Source organism: Convolutriloba macropyga, chromosome 4 (genome assembly GCF_964194025.1).
Source record: "Convolutriloba macropyga chromosome 4, txConMacr16.3, whole genome shotgun sequence".
In the NCBI taxonomy this organism is placed as follows: domain Eukaryota; kingdom Metazoa; phylum Xenacoelomorpha; order Acoela; family Convolutidae; genus Convolutriloba; species Convolutriloba macropyga.
The window spans coordinates 35,128,523-35,146,876 of NC_134471.1; the positions used below are offsets into that span (position 1 = coordinate 35,128,523).

Consider the following 18,354-nt stretch of genomic DNA (forward strand, 5'->3'; position numbering starts at 1 on the left):
GGCACACCGTGATTCAAAATTTCACAATCAGAGAATATGCCATTAAGTTTTACCTTTCGGTTGGCAAGAAATGAAAACAGTAATTCTTTCGCTTCCTGGGAAAAACCATAAATTTCAATTTTTAAGGAAAATGTTATGCGAAATGGAATTAAACGCTTTTGCAAGGTCTAGAAAAATAGCAACAGTTTCTTTGCTTTGATCCAAATTAGCCGAAACTGTTTCAACCAGTTCTAGAATTGCATCTGTTGCAGACTTTTTTTTCTGAAATCCGAACTGCTCTTTGTTTATAATTTTATGCTTACCAATGAGCTCCATCATCTGATCCAAAGGAGGCGCTCAAAAATTTTTGCAAAACTTGGAGTTACAGAAGTTGGTCGATAATTTGTGCTATCTAATTTATCACCTTTTTTGAAAATTGGTGTTACATAGGCTAGGTTCATTTTAATTGGGAAAATTTTCTCCCTAATGCACTCATTTAAGGCGAATTTTAGATGTTCGCCTACAACTAATTTGCAAGACTTTATGAGACAAATTGAGATTTCACCAGGTCCTGCTGCTTTGTTATCGTCCAGCGAGTCAATGACTGAACAAAGTTCTTTTCTAGTCACAGTTCTGAATGTGAATTCCGGTATATTAAGTTTATCAGGGTATTTACAAGCAATATCCAAACCTTTGAAAACACCTAGATTAGCAAATGATCTATTCAAACAATTGACAATATTTTTTGGTTCCCTTGAAATTTCACCAAAGTCTAATCTGATTTCATCAACCTTGACAATTATTTCATTCGGACTGGTCTTTTGTTTAATGAATTTCCATTGTTCCTTACTTGTTGGTGAATTTTGGAAAAAATTTATGCAAAAATTGTTGTGCGCCTCCCTTAGTCTCCTATTAACTAAGTTTCTTAAGCGCTTAAATTCTTTGTACGTCTCGCTATCAGGAATTTTTTTCCATTTATTGAACAAAAAGATGTTTTTCTGCAATCAAATGTTTCAATTCTTGTGTTAACCAGGGCGTAGAATTCTTAAAAGTTTCTCCCCTTTTTTTAACACTCAATTTAAATTCTTTGTACGCGCTTAAATTCTTTGTACGTCTCGCTATCAGGAATTTTTTTCCATTTATTGAACAAAAAAATGTTTTTCTGCAATCAAATGTTTCAATTCTTGTGTTAACCAGGGTTTAGAATTCTTAAAAGTTTCTCTCCTTTTTTAACACAATTTTCACAAAAATATCGAGGAATGAATCAAACATATCGTTGCCATTCTCACATTGGTACATTCTACACCATTCGGCAAGGGCAAGATCTCTGTTAAATTTAGAGCGTGAGAAAAGTCGAAAATTTCTCATCGTTATTATGTTGTCACTCTCAGATTTCAATGAGAGGTTTGATTCGAAAATAACAAGAAAATGGTCGGAGTTAAAAGGGGTTGTTGTGACATTGTAGGCAATTATCTGATCTTTTGAAACGAAACTGTGATCAATAAGGTTAAATATTTTATCAGTACATCTGGTTGCATCCCTTAGGTTAACAATTTCTAATCCTGAATTTGACGCAAAAATGTCTAGTTTACTTTTTTCTGTCTTTTTCAGATATTTCAAGTTGTAGTCTCCCAGCAAAATAACTTTATCGGTAACGCTATATGCTCCCGATAATTCGGCACTTAACCGATCAAGAAAATACTCACCAAGACGTTAAGACATTTGTTTGGGCAATAAGAAACGTTAACAAGTAATTTTTCAGTCAAAGGGTCAGTTATTTCAACCCAAATGGATTCAAAAAAACTCTCATCAACTGTTTCATGGCTTGATTTAATATCGGCGGTAAAGTTTTTTGGGACAAAAATACCTACTCCTACGCCCTTTGAAGACCCTGTTTTGTCTGATCTACATTTCCCAAAGAAAGTACGCGATGCTGTTAAAAAGTTATTTTCAATATTACAATCAGTGTCCAACCAGGTTTCAGTTACAGCGAGAAACGTATTAATGGGCGCTGTTTGCAAAAAGTTTGCAAACTCTTCAAACTTGTTCTTCAAGTTTTGACAATTATTAAGGAAAAATAACGGCGAGTGGCTTGTTCCTCTGTTTTTTAAGTAACTTGAATACTCAATCATATTTTCCAGATGAGGTCCTGGAATCTATTCAATGTCACCTGACAGCATGAGACGTACAAGTGAACAAAAAACTAACAGTTCTAGGAAGAAAACAAAAAAGTATGAATCAACTGTTTTTAAAAAATAACACCCATTAGGTTTGTTGGAATAAGTCATTCTATTCATGCACAGCTGAAAATGTGCACTGCTATAAAGTCATTCTACTCAAACAAATCATAGCTCTTCTTAAGCAAAATCACACACTGTACACCGCAGAGGTATACCCAATCCGTCACAGGCAAATTTGCCCGATATGCGTATCTCTTGTTAGTTTTTCCTATGCTGATACGTTGAAAATGCAACAATATTGCCAAAAAAGATCTGTTAAGCACAAACAGGCAATTGAAGGGAATTGCGCAACCCGCGTTCGCAAAAGTGTTCAAATTTCAACCGCAAATTTGAGATACAAGCTGTGTATCCTATTTTTCGTGCCCAATACATATCACGAATCTGCTCGATTTATGTATTCTATTTTCGCACGTAAGATAACTCTATTTCGCTCTGAAGGCATCTAATTTTCGCACTGAATGTGTTTATAATCCACAATTAAGCCTAATTTAATGCGCGTTTATTAATTGACAGCCATTAAAAATGGTTTAAAGGTTAATAATATACCATATGGGGCTTAAATTTATCACAATGTTTTTATTTGATGAAAGTTGTAGAGGCCGGAAAATTGAATTGGAATCGCGCAAACCCCTTTTTTGGGTTTTTCTCAGAAAATTTGACAAATTAATTCCTAAAAAAACTTGTTTTTTTCATGGTAATGGAAAATTGAAATAGCGTTAGCTGATATTCTTGGTCGTCACCTCACAATTTCTTCATGGTTTTTCAGGCTTATATTTGCATTTAAGCATCACGTTTTTGAGATAATTTTACTAAAGTTTGGTAAATGAATTAATTTCTGAAAAATCTCCCAGTTTAAAATTTTTGTTTTTTATACTACATGGTTGAATTGGCTATATCATCGAAAAACCTAGTATTTACGTAAATTTGTCTATCTATAAAACGATGGCTTGAACTGTAGCAACTTATTAAGCCCTCTTCTTTGTCCATGACAAGATAATATTGGACAGAGGGAAATTGCGGTAAATCACAGTTGAATTGATTACTGTTACAAGTGAAGTGATTAGCATTTTTTTTCTGAAAAATGTCTCAAATCTGCGTCTGTTTTGAATGTCGTATTTTTTTCTCAAAAATCCCTCAATTGTTTGGCCACTTTTTGCGTCTTTTCACTAGATTACAGGGATCCTTTAAATTTTGAATAATCATTTTATTGCGCCTATTTACAGGTTTATAGGTGTCTGTAATTATTTTTGTCTATTTACAGGTTTACAGTTGTCTAATGACTTTTTCTGGAAAATTCCTCCCTTCTGCTCTATCTCTCGCTCTCTCTCTCCATAAATGATTCTCATAAATATTAAAATCAGAAGCAGGAAAAGAGTGTATATCACATATAAAATGGCTCCCACTTAAATTATAACACATATATAATATTTTGTCGCGTCATTATTTGACATCTATAAACCACTTTAAAACCTTCAAATCACTTTTGCAGGCTCAATTAAAAAACTTGAATTTACTTTTGCATTCTCAAAAGCGCGCATTTAACTAGGCTCATTTGCGAATTAGAGATAAATTTATTGCAAAAAATAGATACCTAAAATGAGCGGAAACGTGCTACAAGACTTGTCACCTATTTTTAATTTTTAAAGTATCTTAATTTGTTAGTTGCAAAAAGCCCAACCTCTTTTGCGAAAAATAAGATACAAAGCTTGTCTCCTAATTTCATTCATTTTATGTATCAATGTTTCGCGTGATTTTTACTAAGTCGGAAATTTTGGGGTATACCTCTGCATCGTAATTGACGTTAAGCTATCCTGATCAGGCAATTTTCCGTGGATAACCTATCCTGATCAGGCAATTTTCCGTGTGTGATTTTGCTTAAAAAGGGTATTATTTGGTTGAGTGGAATGACTTTATAGTGGAGCACATTTTCAGCAGTACAAGCATGAGTTAATTCTATACGAGATTACGAGAAGATTCATTCATAAGAAAAAGCTAAATAGGTTCAATACATAAACTATCAGTTCTAAAATATCAAAGAAGACCATTTATAGAATGCCCGGGGAATAAAAATAGTCCAGTACCTGTAACATTTAGATGTGCACAGCATAGTTGAAAGAGCAAACAGAAGGGCTACTCCGTCCTCTTCACTCGTGCACTGGCCCATTTCATCCACCAGAACCAGGCTGATTTCTAAACAGGTTGTTATGCATAAACACAAGCAAACTTTTGATTACGGGCTTCCAGGGATGAATAACGATATTTAAATGTTGCGTTAGCTTGAACTTGGTAATTTCTAATAACCGATTCACAGATCAAATTTTCTGAGTTGAGCTAAAAAATAAATCCCAGATTTGCAGAGCAAGGTTTTATTATCGAAACTGCGGTGAGCTTCGTTAGTAGCAAGCTGCATCGGGTGGATGTGGAGTGAGCGGGAGGGGTGGGGGGGGGGTCAAGTGATGTGAGGGTCAACTGATGGGGATAGATAGGGCTGTGGGAGAGCTGGACGTGAGGGTGGTTGAAATCGCCAGGTTGGAGGAGGGTGGACGGGGGGTTGGGGGAGGGGCTAGGTGTGGGTGACTGAGGAGGGGGGGGGGCAGAGGGGCGTCAAACTTTTAACACCAAGAACCGCACTTCCCATCTGGAAATTGTCTCTTCAAAGAGGTTTCGGTGAATCGTATACTTAGAGACTTGTAGGGCGAAAGGCTCTAAAAGAGCTGTCCGGCCACTTAATCCCCTCCGAGCACTACCAGTTTCTCCCGTTTTTGAGGACGAAAAGTCAAATGAGTCAGACGAAAAGTCGGTCAGTTGAACAGTCGCATAAAAATCCGGGATGACCCTTCTTAGATAACATTTCTAAGACCATATATGGTTCCATCCACGTAAAGGCAAAATTTCTTGCATGATCGATCTTGCTATGGTTTCTAAGAAGCCATATATCGTCTGGTATGATTTTCATGATTTTACATTAAATTGGTAGTTTCGATGGTTTTCCCATTGATGGAACATTTTATGATCTTGGATATGGTATCCAGGAAACCAATAGGATCTTAAATATTGAACCTAAGACGCCATATATGATCTTGGATACGGTTTATAAGATTCAGCAAAAATGTTAAACACTGCAACCAAATGAAGGCTTACACCACATGGCAAAAAAAATGATATTAACTTTGTCTGACAGCTATAAAAAAACAGTGTCTTTATAGCTTGTATTTTATAATTTTTATAACTCAAGTCTTCACAGCACAATTTTTATAACTTTTTCGTATAAGTTTAAATAACGTAAGAGTTAGAAACCATTTTCATAACCATTTTTAAGACTTAACAGCACAAGGAACCACAAAACTTGAAAAATAAGAGATCAAAAGGTAAGGCGAATTTAAAAAAAACATAGCAGGACAAGTTCTGACGTACAATTTAAAGAATTTTCAGAAACAAAAAAACCAGACCTAGAACGGACTCTGAGTGAATTGAGAAAAACATTTCTACAAGTTTGTTCAAACAAAAAAATTAGGCCTAGAATGAACTCTGAATGGATTGGAAAAACCATTTATAAAAAAATCCGATAGAAAAAAATCGAAATTCTCACTGTACTTTAAAATTAGAGCAAAACCACTAGCCTTTTCGCTCCCCTTCCTGTTTCGGCGTGACCAAAATCACTACTCCAATTCCACTTCAAATATCATGCAAATGTGTGAACAGATCTTAAAACAATGCAGCGCCCCAATACATTTCAAATTATTTGGATTGTAAAAAAAATTAGAAGCGCTATAATAGCCGGCAGAGCAGCTGAGGGCGGCTATTAAAAACCAATTGAATGCCAATACTCATCGCTCGAGTCTTTAAAACCTGTAGGATAACAATGATCCTCTTCGAGTCGTGAATACACCACAGGACTAATATAATTTCTACAAAATTTGTTTGAGAGCAATAAAAAAACCTGTAGAAAATGATATTGCTCTTCGAGACGTAGAACATGTAGAAAAATCTGCCTTCAAATTAACCGCAACTATGACCATTTAACCACAATTGCTCAATTTTACACTTGCACGTAACCAAACAACTACAAACAACGGATGTCTCCTCGTTGAACAAAATTTTTGTTTTTACGAGCCTGTGCGAACATATTAATGTGTATTTTGGCGCTGATCATGAGTTCTATGACCTCATAGGATGAGACGAATCTATCATTGTAAAATTTTAAAAAAAGGAGTGCACCTAAATAATAGCCGTTGGGAGGCTGACGGCGGCTAATAAACAGTAAGATAAGTAATTGAAATTTTTGCTGGTTATTATAACAAAAATTTGTGTATTTGCTGGTTCTCATAGCTATTAATAATAATACAATTAAGTTTGTAATTTTTGTTCAAATGAATGGCGCATATATTCTGTTTTTTTTTGTTGTCATAAACTGTTTAATGTCCTTCCCTCATGTGATTCCAAGGGTCCCGGTGGTGTCCAAGTACACGGTCTAATACAAGGATCACACGGTGAACAGGGGACTGGAGTAAAAATTGTCGATGGTCGTCGGTTGATGAATTGGCTTGCAACTCACCTGATTTTCTTCGCGTTTTAAATGGACCAGGAAGATGGGTATGAAGCTATAGAATTGTAACTGCCTTCCTTTGGAAAGCCGTAGTAGACTGGTTCGCACTCTAGATGTCGAAAATTCAATTGGCGTCTGATCACAGGTGAGAGAAGTGTTTGTATTTGCGGAACAGTCCGTTATTTTCTTGCTCGTTGTTCAAGGAAGCGTACTCGGAGCACACGGGAGATATTAGATTTTATAATTAATACACCTGTTTTTATAGTTGAACAATCTGTTTTCGCCGATTTGCGTTCCATTGTGCTCGCCTTCAAAAAATTTCAACTTTAGTGTACGTGCAAGATTTATCAAACGAACACTTCTCACTCAATAGATTGTTCTCAGAGTCAAATTGTAGACTGAGTCAGATTCAATATTAATATTGCTTGGAGGTCTGCTGGTCTTTTTTAATCCAAACAGTGCATCGGTCGTGAGAGGATTATTACTTTTTGTTTCGAAATGCATAATTGATATATAAATGAGTTTAAAGACAATTGAAATTGGATTTTTAGGCTACTTTCATACAACCTAAACAGCATTTTATTATTTTTTGAACCCTCAACTAAACCGGTTGAACAATGGTCATGAAAGGATGCCTCAGTCTATATAATGCTGTTGATTTTGCAGAAATTAGTGATTTGGCAGCGTTCCTGATCTAAACGTATTGAACGTAAAAACGAGCCAAAAAATTTCTAGATATCATTGATCATAAATTCCGTTCTTCTTTTTCGAAACCTTCTGGTGTTAGATAATTTGAAAATCAATCAATACGTGTGTAGAATTTTAAACTTTGCTTAGGCTAACTAGCTGGGGACTGACTTGCGCCCAAAACTCTAACAAATAGAAAGGGATGTTTTGATGGCTCTCGGACTTCTATTGGAGGGTTAATTTGTCACCACGCTGCTCTTGTCGGCTGTAGGAAACTCTAGTTGGAAAAATGAATTGATTCGAGTAATCAAATAACATCAAATAAATAAATAAAAAATGTAAAAGATCACAAAACCAAATCAAATTTCAACCAGAATTTTATTTTAAAAGATGGCTCACAACTTTAACTCTCCAAATTCTCCCCTAGAGAACTACTATTCTATCAATTCTACAAGCTCTCAATTCAGCTGCTTGACCTAGTTGCGGTTCTCCGGTGTCGTCAAGTGGTCTGAATTCCCATCGCACAAACCGGTGTTCTGATTTTATTATGTCAATTCAACTCTCTCAAGAATGTATTTGTTATCACAACTTCTCTACAGGTCAACTCCTAAGCTACAGCTCTGTTATGGTACTGTTTTGGCAATGTTGCTGTTCTACTCCTTCGTAACTATCAAGCAACAACGTACAGGTGTGATCAAAATAAAAGAATTTGTCCGCTTGTTATGGACCACATTAGTTATGCCTTTCTTAAGTAAAGTTTATTATGCTTTCAAAAGAACAATTGTTACGCCTTCCTTATTTATTAATGACTACAATTCAAGCTATTAAAACTAACACAAAAGCAGTTTCAGACTTATGATGCTACCAATTAATCAATCGGTCAAACTATGAACTCAAGAATTCAAGCCTTGTTTGGAAGTTTAGAGTCTCCCCCATGGTATCTATAAAACAAATTCCCCCAAAAAGACAGCAATGGAACTTACCCTAAGTGTGTAATTACTCCCTACCAAGTTTCATCACACTGGGGTAAATACCGGATGATAAACAACTTTTATAAATTCGGTCCCCCTCAGAAAATCAATATAGCATCCAATCAGTTTCTATGTCCACCCGTTTTTGTTCCCAATATTTGCTATTCGCGGAATGGCGTTGAAACGCAAGCCAACAGTCTTACCAACAATTTGTCGGAAACCAATTTCTGAAATTCAAGTTATAGCTCCTTCAATTGCGACACTTTTGCGAGAAAAGTAGGATTTCTCAAACTGTACACTTCTCCCTTCTAGACAATTATTCTCACGAATAATTGCTAAAACTCTGTTTGATCTGATTTTCCAAAATTGTTTAATCCTAATGAAGTTTCGTTTGTTTGTTCAAAGTAATGTATTCCCCTTATCAGTCGTTTTCGTTGCATATACGCCTTACTTTCTCCATTAATAAATCCCCAACACATCGCAACGGGCTTATTCACTCAATATAGGACTATAAGACCAATTTGTGAACCATCGCTAACAACGAATAAGTATTAATAGTACAGCAGCGATTTATTCTAGAACCTTTACCAAATTTACAGCATATGAATTCAAATGAACAATTCTGACTAAAAATATTATAAGGGTTACGCAAATTAAAAACTTCTCTCGTTTTATGTTATAGATAGAACACATAAAACAACTAATAAAAAGGCAACTCAATACCAATTTCTGTTAGGTCTTATCTAAAAAATAACTGGTTAGTTAAACCGTTGAAACTTTCATCATTTACTCCGGCCATCTCACCAAAAACTCCATTTGAACAATTTAGTAACCATCAATTCAGTTAAATCGGTTCAACTCATCTATCTAATACTATCTAAAGATTAGTTATATACAACTAGTTTGCTCTAACTAATTTTCACAAACCAATTTTCGATGTTTAACCACTGATACTTTATGCACCCGCCACCAGTTATAGTTCGAGTAACAATATCAAACAATTATTTCGCCACATAAACAAACTTAACACCATTACCAATATTTCGGACTAACTTTAGCACTTTATCGACCAATGATTAGACACAGAAACTAATTTGAAACACAAGATTAGATACTAAAATAAGAAGAAGCTATCGTGCTGGAGACAATGACACCGACTGTAATATCTCAAAATCTTTCCTCCTTCGATGCTTGAAGGGATGTCCTCCCATCTCCTCACTGGTCAGCCACCCCACATCTGGAGGTTTCCTCCTCCAACACCATCTCCTCAGCAGCTCAAGCGAAGACCATTTCTCCTTTCGAATTGTCTGAAGCCACATTGATCCTCTCAATATCGTGTTCCGAGCAACGTTGAGCCGGACGTCTGCCCGACTGCAGGACTGATTGCTGGTCTCCTCCCTTCTGCTGTGTACCAAATTCATCGCATTGATCAACAGGTACTGCAAATCACCCAACGAATGGAACTTGTCCCCTCTGCTCTGGTTGTCATCCCTCGACGATAAGATGAAGTCGTGCTCCGAACTCTTAGCGCTATTTAGAACTCCGTAGGCAACTCTCGGCTTGATCAACTTCTCTGTTACCTTAGTGCTGTGAAATAGCTGATGGCTCAAACCTCTAATTTGACTCCCATCCCAGTTTTCTGCTCATTAGTTGCTAAGTCCTCCAGTGAACTGCAAAATTTGCTCGCTTCGGCTAACGCCTCAAAATATCTCATGGATCCCAAATCCGCACTACATGAGCCGCGTGATTTCGCTGATTGCTCACTGCGACTTTAGTGGGCCTCCATTCTGCCTTTCCTGCCTGCCAGATGTCGTCTTCCGACATCGCTTTTAAGATTTCTGTGCCGCTTTATATAGCATTTGTTGTGCTGTCTTCCAAAACCAACCTTCTTCCGCCTAGCCGTTCTTCGACATCCTAAATTTCGTCTTTGATTTGAGCATTGAAAATGAAATCCTTCTATTAAGTCTATCTTGCTTTTCATAAAGAACTGCTTCAAGGCTGTCAAATTTTTCTCAACTAAAGACACTTCAACTGTTCTCCAGTTGTTATGGCAAGCTAATACACTCAGGTTTTCTTTTAAAATTGGGGAAGTCAATAAAATCTTGTTTACTTGGCATCCCATTTAAGCTCAGTACTACTCTTCCGCACGGGACAGGCTCCCCTTCATCCTCATCTTCTGGCCACAGGTGTTCAGCTCTAGACAAGTTCTTTTCCAGTCTGACCCGAAGCTCGAGCCTACTTAAGCATGACTGGTCCTCAAGACTCAATGTACGATCTCAACTCCTCTGTAATTCTTGACATTCCTCCGAATCAGGCCTGCAGGCCTCTATCACTCCCTTATTCTTATTGTGAACACTCGTTTTCACCTGGTCATTAACTAGACAAGCTTCAAATCGTTCCAATATTTTTGTGAAACTGGAGAGTTGCTCCCGCCCTGTGGTGAAAATCGCTACACATATACCCTTCATAGGACTCACTGACGAGTTTTTCCATTCCAACTCAGCGACTCTACCTAAGGACAGCACTTGTAATCTGCATTCACCTGAACTGTTCCCAGGATCTACCACTGAAACCACTGAAAGGCAGTTTTCCGGGACGTTACCACAGTCAGCTTCAGACGTGCTCGATTCATTAATTTCAAGAACCCCTGTCGTTTTCCAGAAGAAGTCTATTTCGAAACCCCTCGAAGTAATTTGAATCCTAAATCGTCTATTCAAATTTTTAAGATTCTGGACTGCGCTCCTGTCATTTTGAAGGTCCATATTTGCTTGTGTACTAATTTCCTCCTCAATTCAAATTCTTGAACTTTAGGACCCACCAGTGGATTAAAAACTACAGCCAGTTGTAAAGTCACTCTTTACAATTTAAGTCACCATCGTTTCTCTTTTAAGTCACCCGGGTTGTCAAGCCACTCACCCTGTCTAAAAAATCCTCACGTCATATTATCCTGTGAGTCTGTACATTGCCAGGTACCAGAACTAACGCTTGAGGGACAAAGGATCATTATTTTTCCTTTTGACTTTGTTTTTGTTTCGAAAAGACTCCTATTCATCTCTACTAGATAAACAACACCTTCTCTCAACTATACATGTGGCTTTTTTAATTACGGTGCCAATCTCTTCATTCAAATTAGCTCTAAGATTGTCATCAGCTAGGCATTCCGCAAAAATTCTATGAATGGACTATATCTCTCTCAAATCAATTTCACGTCCTCCCACTGGAGACGAAAACTCAGGTGCCACGAAATGTGCATCCTTAGGGCTTGTCTCTTGAGTACATCCAACGAACTCAGGAGGATGCTCAGTCTCCTCATTGTCACTGCCCTCATAGTCAGAATATCTAACGTTGAGACAGTCTTCTTCTCCATCGTTCGCTGATGAATGGTCTATATAGTACTCGAATCCCTCAGGTTTGTCTACTTTCTCCAACTTTGACACGAACTTTTTCCTACTCTCCTCCTGTATTCTTATCTGTTCCCTGCTCTCTATGTCACGGCGCTGCTGTCTTTCCTCATCTTCCTTTTCATTTTGCGACTGTAACTCTCCTTCCCCTCAAACCTTTTTCTTCATCAAACTTTTTGCATTGTCCTTCAACTCTATTACAAATATTTTCTTTTCCTCGACATGCTTCTTCATCAAAACATTTAGATGACTCCGTCTCAAACTCTGTAGAAGTAATGTTTTCCTTGAGCCATTCCCCAGGGATCACAATTACTTCTTGTCCGGTTCTTTGATTGTACCGATACTTAATACCTACTTGCTCTTCCCTGTTTACTTCTCCCAACATACTCAGACCTAAAGGTTCTGCCTGCTCCTCACTCAATTGTAGCAAATCTGCCGCGTTCTCGAAGTTCCTCATTGATTCATCTTGTTTACTGCATCTTGTTCAGACTAATTCCGAACCATCTTCAATGACCTCAAATTTTTCCGCTGAGTTCTCGCTTGAGGAGTTTTTTATACTGCCATCCGCTTGACCATTCTCAATTTCCAGTTTCCTATTAATTATACTTCTCCCCTACTTCCAATACTGTCGATACGATCACTGTTTTCTTCCTTTCTCAATGATAGCCTATTCTCAATGATGCCAAAGTATTGTTCTAACGACATTACCACTTCACCGGTTTCCGACAACCAGAACCTGAAAGGCAAATACGAAACCGCATGCAACACCCACCCTCTCAAAAGACAAAGCATTGACGCCATAGCTGGATCCCCACTCATTTGTATCACTTCTACAACGTCAATGTAGCACATTCTCCAGTCCTCCCAATTCGGGAATCCTTCGGACGGAAAAAATTCTACAAACGGGAACGCACTCCAATCCATGTTTAAAAATAATATTGCTTTTTTCTCTACTTATTCGTAGTGTTCCTCAACTCTTGCTCTTTCTGCTCTGTCTTACAGTCTTCTCTGTCTGAGAAGATCCCTTTCCTCTTCTGTTATCATTAACTACTCTTTCTGTAATCTGATTTATTCTGCTTTGCCACTCTACTCTAGCGTCCTGCTGCTGTTGAACCATGACAAGCATACATTGGAAACTTGTCCTTGCTCTCTGCTTCAAAGTCCAACTCTCCGATCCTTGTTCCTCTAGTTATAAATGAAAACAAAAACCGCGTGGAAAATCTCTCTCTCTATCTCTCTCTCTCTCTCTCTCTCTCTCTCTCTCTACTCTACTCTACACTCAGAAACCTTAGGCTCACCACTGTCAATTGCCAAATACCAGCTTACTCTTCCAAGCTCTCGATACTCTGAACTGGCCTTCTTTCCTCAAGAACAACCAATTACTAACATTGACAGTCTTGGATAACTTGCTCTCACTTAGCTTTTCCCTCTTTAGACTACCTCTATTCCCCCCTTCTCTCAACCTTGCCTCACAAATCTCTTGTTCTTGGCCAAGGCCCTGTAGTAACTTTCTCTCACTTAGAAACTCACTTAGAAAGCCAATACACTACTCTATTCTCTGCACAAACTCAGCCTCACGCAATTTACACTCTTGAATAAGTCAAAACACACTCTCCTCTAATCTTGAGAAAAGCTAAATGTTAACAATACCAACAGTTGATCTCCAACTCAACTGAACATGGCCGGCAGATTGCCGGAATGGCTGCGAAAGAATAGACCTGCGTGCCATATAATAGAGATAGAAACAGATACAGATCTAAATTGAAAAAAAAATGACTCCGCTCAAAAAACTAGGCTAAAAAACTTTCAGCGATTAATTAATAAAGCTTGTTACATTCATTCCACAGAAGCCTCTCATTAGGGACCTCTACTGCACATATGAGTTCCTTTGACCTGAAACAAATTCAAATTAAACTCAAGTTTTAAAGTGCAGAAGTCATTTTATTGAGTGAGGTAAGTCACGTATGATGAAAATCTAATCGCGCAAATAACCTAAAAACCACCGCTAAAGCGAGTGAGAAATGACGTCACGCGCGCAATTGCTGTTAGTGAGAGGAAGAAGTCATTCAGAATATTTGACCTTTTCAGCTTTGCTGTGTGAACAAATGTAAAACGAAAAAAAGAGCGTCAGACGACGAAACAAAAAAAAACGAAGAGCACCGCAATATAGCTTCGATCAGCTTACAGCTTCGCAGCTATAAAAACAAACCGACTAAGGTCCGACGAATTGGCGAGGCCTAATTATACTGTCACCTGCTCATCCAGGAGTGAAAAAATCTTGATAGTCGCTTGCTGATTCAGTGATTGCAATTACTTCAATGAGGGGAGCTTATTGGCTACAAAATTAAAACAAAAAAAAAACAAAGTGATCTGCTGTGCACATTCGCTTTCTCTCTCTTTGTCTCTCTCTCCGTTAACCTCCAACTTGATTTTGTCCACGGGTTCCGCTTTCTTCTTCAAACGTCGTCGCACCAATCAATTCTCCTTCGCTCTCTTGTTGTTCGCAATTGCAAAGATCACTATTGTTCAACTGCAACCACCACAGTTGTCAGGACCATCCAACCGTCAAGAAGTCTCGAGAGAGCCCACCGAGGAACGCCATTGTAGAATTTTGTACTTTGCTTAGGCTGACCAGCTGGGAACTGACTTGCGCCCAAAACTCTAACAAATTGAAAGGGGTGTTTTCATGGCTCTCGGACTTCTATTGGAGGGTTAATTTGTCCCCACGCTTCTCTTGTCGGCTGTTGGAAACTCTTATTGGAATATTGAATTGATTCGAGTAATCAAATAACATCAAATGAATATTCAAAAAATGTAAATGATCACAAAACCATATCAAAATTCAACCAGAGTACTATTTTAAAAGAAGGTTCACAACTTTAACTCTGTAACCAAATTCTCCCCTGGAGAACTACTATTCTATCAATTCCACAAGCTCTCAATTGAGCCGCTTGATCTAGCTGCGGTTCTCCGGTGTTTTCAAGTAATCTGAATTCCAATCGCACAAACCGGTGTTCTGATTTTATCAAGTCAATTCAACTCTCTCAACAATGTTTTTGTTATCACAACTTCTCTAGAGGTCAACTCCTAAGCGACAGCTCTGTTATGGTACTGTTTTGGTAATCTTGTTGTTCTACTCCTTAGTAACTATCAAGCAACAACGAACGAGAGTGATCAAAACAAAAGAATTTGTCCACTTCTTATTATGGACCAAATTAGTTATGCCTTTCTTACGTAAAGTTTGTTATGCCTTCAAAAGAACAATTGAATAACCTGAACGCCTTCTTTATACCTTAATGACTACTATTCAAGCTATTCAAACTAAAACAAAAGCAGTTTCAGACTTATGACGCTACCAATTAATCAATTGGTCAAACTATGAACTCAAGAATTCAAGCCTTGTTTGGAAGTTTAAGGTCTCCCCCATGGTATCTATAAAACAAATTCCCCAAAAAAGACAGCAATGGAACTTACCCCAAATGTGTAATTACTCACTACCAAGTTTCATCACACAGGTAAATACCAGATGATAAACAACTTTTATAAATTCGGTCCCCCTCAGAAAATCAATATTGCATCCAATCAATTTCTACGTCCACCCGTTTTTGTTCCCAATATGTGCTCTTCGCGGAATGGCTGTGAATCGCAAGCCAACAGCCTTAGCAACAATTTATAGCAAACCGATTTTCGAAATTCAAGTTCTAGCTCCTTCAATTGCGACACTTTTGTGAGAAAAGTAGGATTTTTCAAATTCTACAACGTGCAAGGAATAAGATGTCGTATCTTCCATTATGCAAATTTGACACGCCAAATGAAATTTCCTCATTTGAAATTCTAGAATTAATCAAATCACGGCTATTGTTGAAAGGTTGTTTTTTTGACTTGAAATTTGTTTCTTTTTCTGGGCTTCCCAATCATGTAGAGCACTCACGCACAGAATGATCAGTCAGGGGTGAAGTCTACAGGTGAGTGCAACACGCGGCCTCTATGAGGCGCCCCTAATGCATCGCGGAAACGCAATTCGTCGGTGCGCAAACATCTAATCTTGACATGCAAGTCTGGGCATTAGCTGTGAAAGTACAGTGATTTAACCTTGCATCTCTCCTCATTGTTCGTTACCGCACAATCACATCCGGGCATAATGGCAATTTAATCGATTTAAATTTTAGTTTGAAGCGTCACCCGACTTTTGTTTGGGCAAAAAATGATTTGTTGTGCTGTTGCATATTTACAGAAATATTTTCGGCCTAATGTTTGTGTCATACCTTCGTCTGGTTTTTAAGGTTTTTTGCAGAATTTTTGATCGACATTAGATTCTTGATGTTTTGGGTAGAACAAATTTTAGGTGCAACGTTTTTGCTAATATTTCACTCAGCATTTTTCACTCAACAACTCAACAACTCGGGCTATTTAAAAGAATTTGTTTAGCGGTGCATTTATTTTAGTTATTATTTCAATTGTTTCATCTTATTTTGATTTTGATGTGAGATTTCATTTTCGATTATGAACTTTAGATTAGTAGTCGACAAGTCCCTTTTTTAATCCTTGCCAATTTTCATTATTGAACTCAATTGGAAGTAATCTATCGGTCCATTGAGTTCACTAATGTATGATTTTTTGCGCGATGTTCTTCCATTATGGTTAGTACATCATGATAAACTGTAACACAGTAAACAGTTGGCCAAAGAGATATTATTTGAAATCTTAAATAGACCAGCTGCATAGACCAAGCAGTTCTTTTTCTTCGATTACTAGGGCGTCCCTCATTTGAATCTAGAAAAAACAAGGAGGCTCGGTAATGTGCGTTCGTACATTAAGTTCCGACCCCGCTCATCTACAATTTTTACTTTATTCTCTACCAAATGAGGAGGAGATAAAAAAAATTAACATATAATCATATCGTTCAACAAACTACTAAATGAATAAAACAATCTACCTTAGATGGCCTATGAGAACTGTGACTACCATAATATGACTACAAGAAAATACGGCAATAAAAATCAAATAGTTACAAATATTAATTACGACCAAAACTCGTTGTCCATTTTTTGGAAACCATTAATAACTAAATTAAAATGGCATCAGATAAAACTTATACTAAGAAGATTAAGCTGTACTTTATTAGAACAAACATGGGACTTTTCTTCAATGCGACTTGGTATTAAGTCGACAAGAAAAGATCAAAAGGGCAAAGTTTAATAAAACATTGCTTTTTTAAAAGAATTTATTTCAAACTGATTAGAAACAATATGCATCAAAAGAAGTTATCGAGAGATTCTTTTACACCTCCATAGAGAGCGATTGAGAACTTTCATTATCCAGGATGTGTCATATCAAAAAAAAATTGGCACGAAAACGTTGTCCCAGCCAAATAAACATTGGGTTGTTCATTAAAAACAATAAAAACATCCAATTGCAGGTTTTCTCAATTCACAACATTTGCGAATCAAATGACACCAAATATTGTAACACTGTGAAAAGAAAACAAAAACCTACAAAAAAGAGGCGAATATTCAAAATCCCAAATATTTCATAAAAAATGGTTGTACCAAGAACAAAGACAATTTAAGGAGCATAAAACCGTTATAAAGAGCAAATTGATCTTCAATAGATAAATGATTTGACTTGTTTATAGAGACGCTAAGCTTCAAGTTAACAGAAATAAGATTATCAAATCTCAAAAATCTTTTGTCTTTTTTTTGAAAACGATTGTTTTCAAAATTCATAGCCAACAAAAGTTTTCGACAAAAAACAGTAGACAATTTTTTCTGCAACTACTTGGACTATTAATTGCGCTTGTTATAATGAGACTAAATCATAAGGCGAAAATATCATTAATTAGAAGCAGAAATAAAAAACTTTACAAACAATTTTACGAAGCCACTGTGTTGAAGCCATTAAATTTACGAAATATTAAACCTGAGAAAATAAAGATTTCAATTTCATCTTTTTTGATCATCACAAAGTCTTTTTGTAAAAAAACTATTACAAAATGACAGCAAAAAGAACCACAGAAAGTGAAAAGTATCTAAATTTCACAAAACTCTTGACAACAGAAACAAAACGTTTGAACAAAAACAAAAGATTTTTTTTGTTTCAGAAAAACAATAAAAAGAGCTCTAAATAATAAAGCTAAGTTACAAAAGTTATATCACTATGTAAAATACGATAGAAAACGCAACCCAGAACAACGAGGGATAAATTGAAGAACACTTTTAATTTATTTTTTAGAAAATTAATTTGAATGTCAATAAAACCATTAGCTATATACCGATATCAATTATTAAATTCAAATATATCTATTGTTAACCTTTGAGACCTTTAATTACCTAATATTTGGCATACGACAACAAAAACTAACAACAACCAAAGGGCAAAAAAAACTACCAAAATCTGCAAGAGAACGGTGTCGCAGCCCTTAAAACCATATGTTATGGAAACAAAAAAATGTTGAGTTCCAAATTTTGAAAATCATTTTTTCCAGTTAAATTGATACGTAAAGTGACAATTTAACGAAGAAATAAAAACAA

General features: G+C 36.8%; 1 protein-coding gene across 1 annotated transcript in view; it reads right to left on the minus strand.

Moving 5' to 3' along the window:
- The window catches only part of LOC142338060 (mutS protein homolog 4-like), a 53,082-nt gene that overhangs the window by 9,678 nt on the left and 25,050 nt on the right, over positions 1-18,354 (minus strand). Inside the window, exon 11 of the mRNA XM_075387693.1 lies at positions 4,301-4,409. Within this exon, the coding sequence (XP_075243808.1) occupies positions 4,301-4,409 (109 nt within the window). The remainder of the gene's footprint in view (positions 1-4,300; positions 4,410-18,354) is intronic.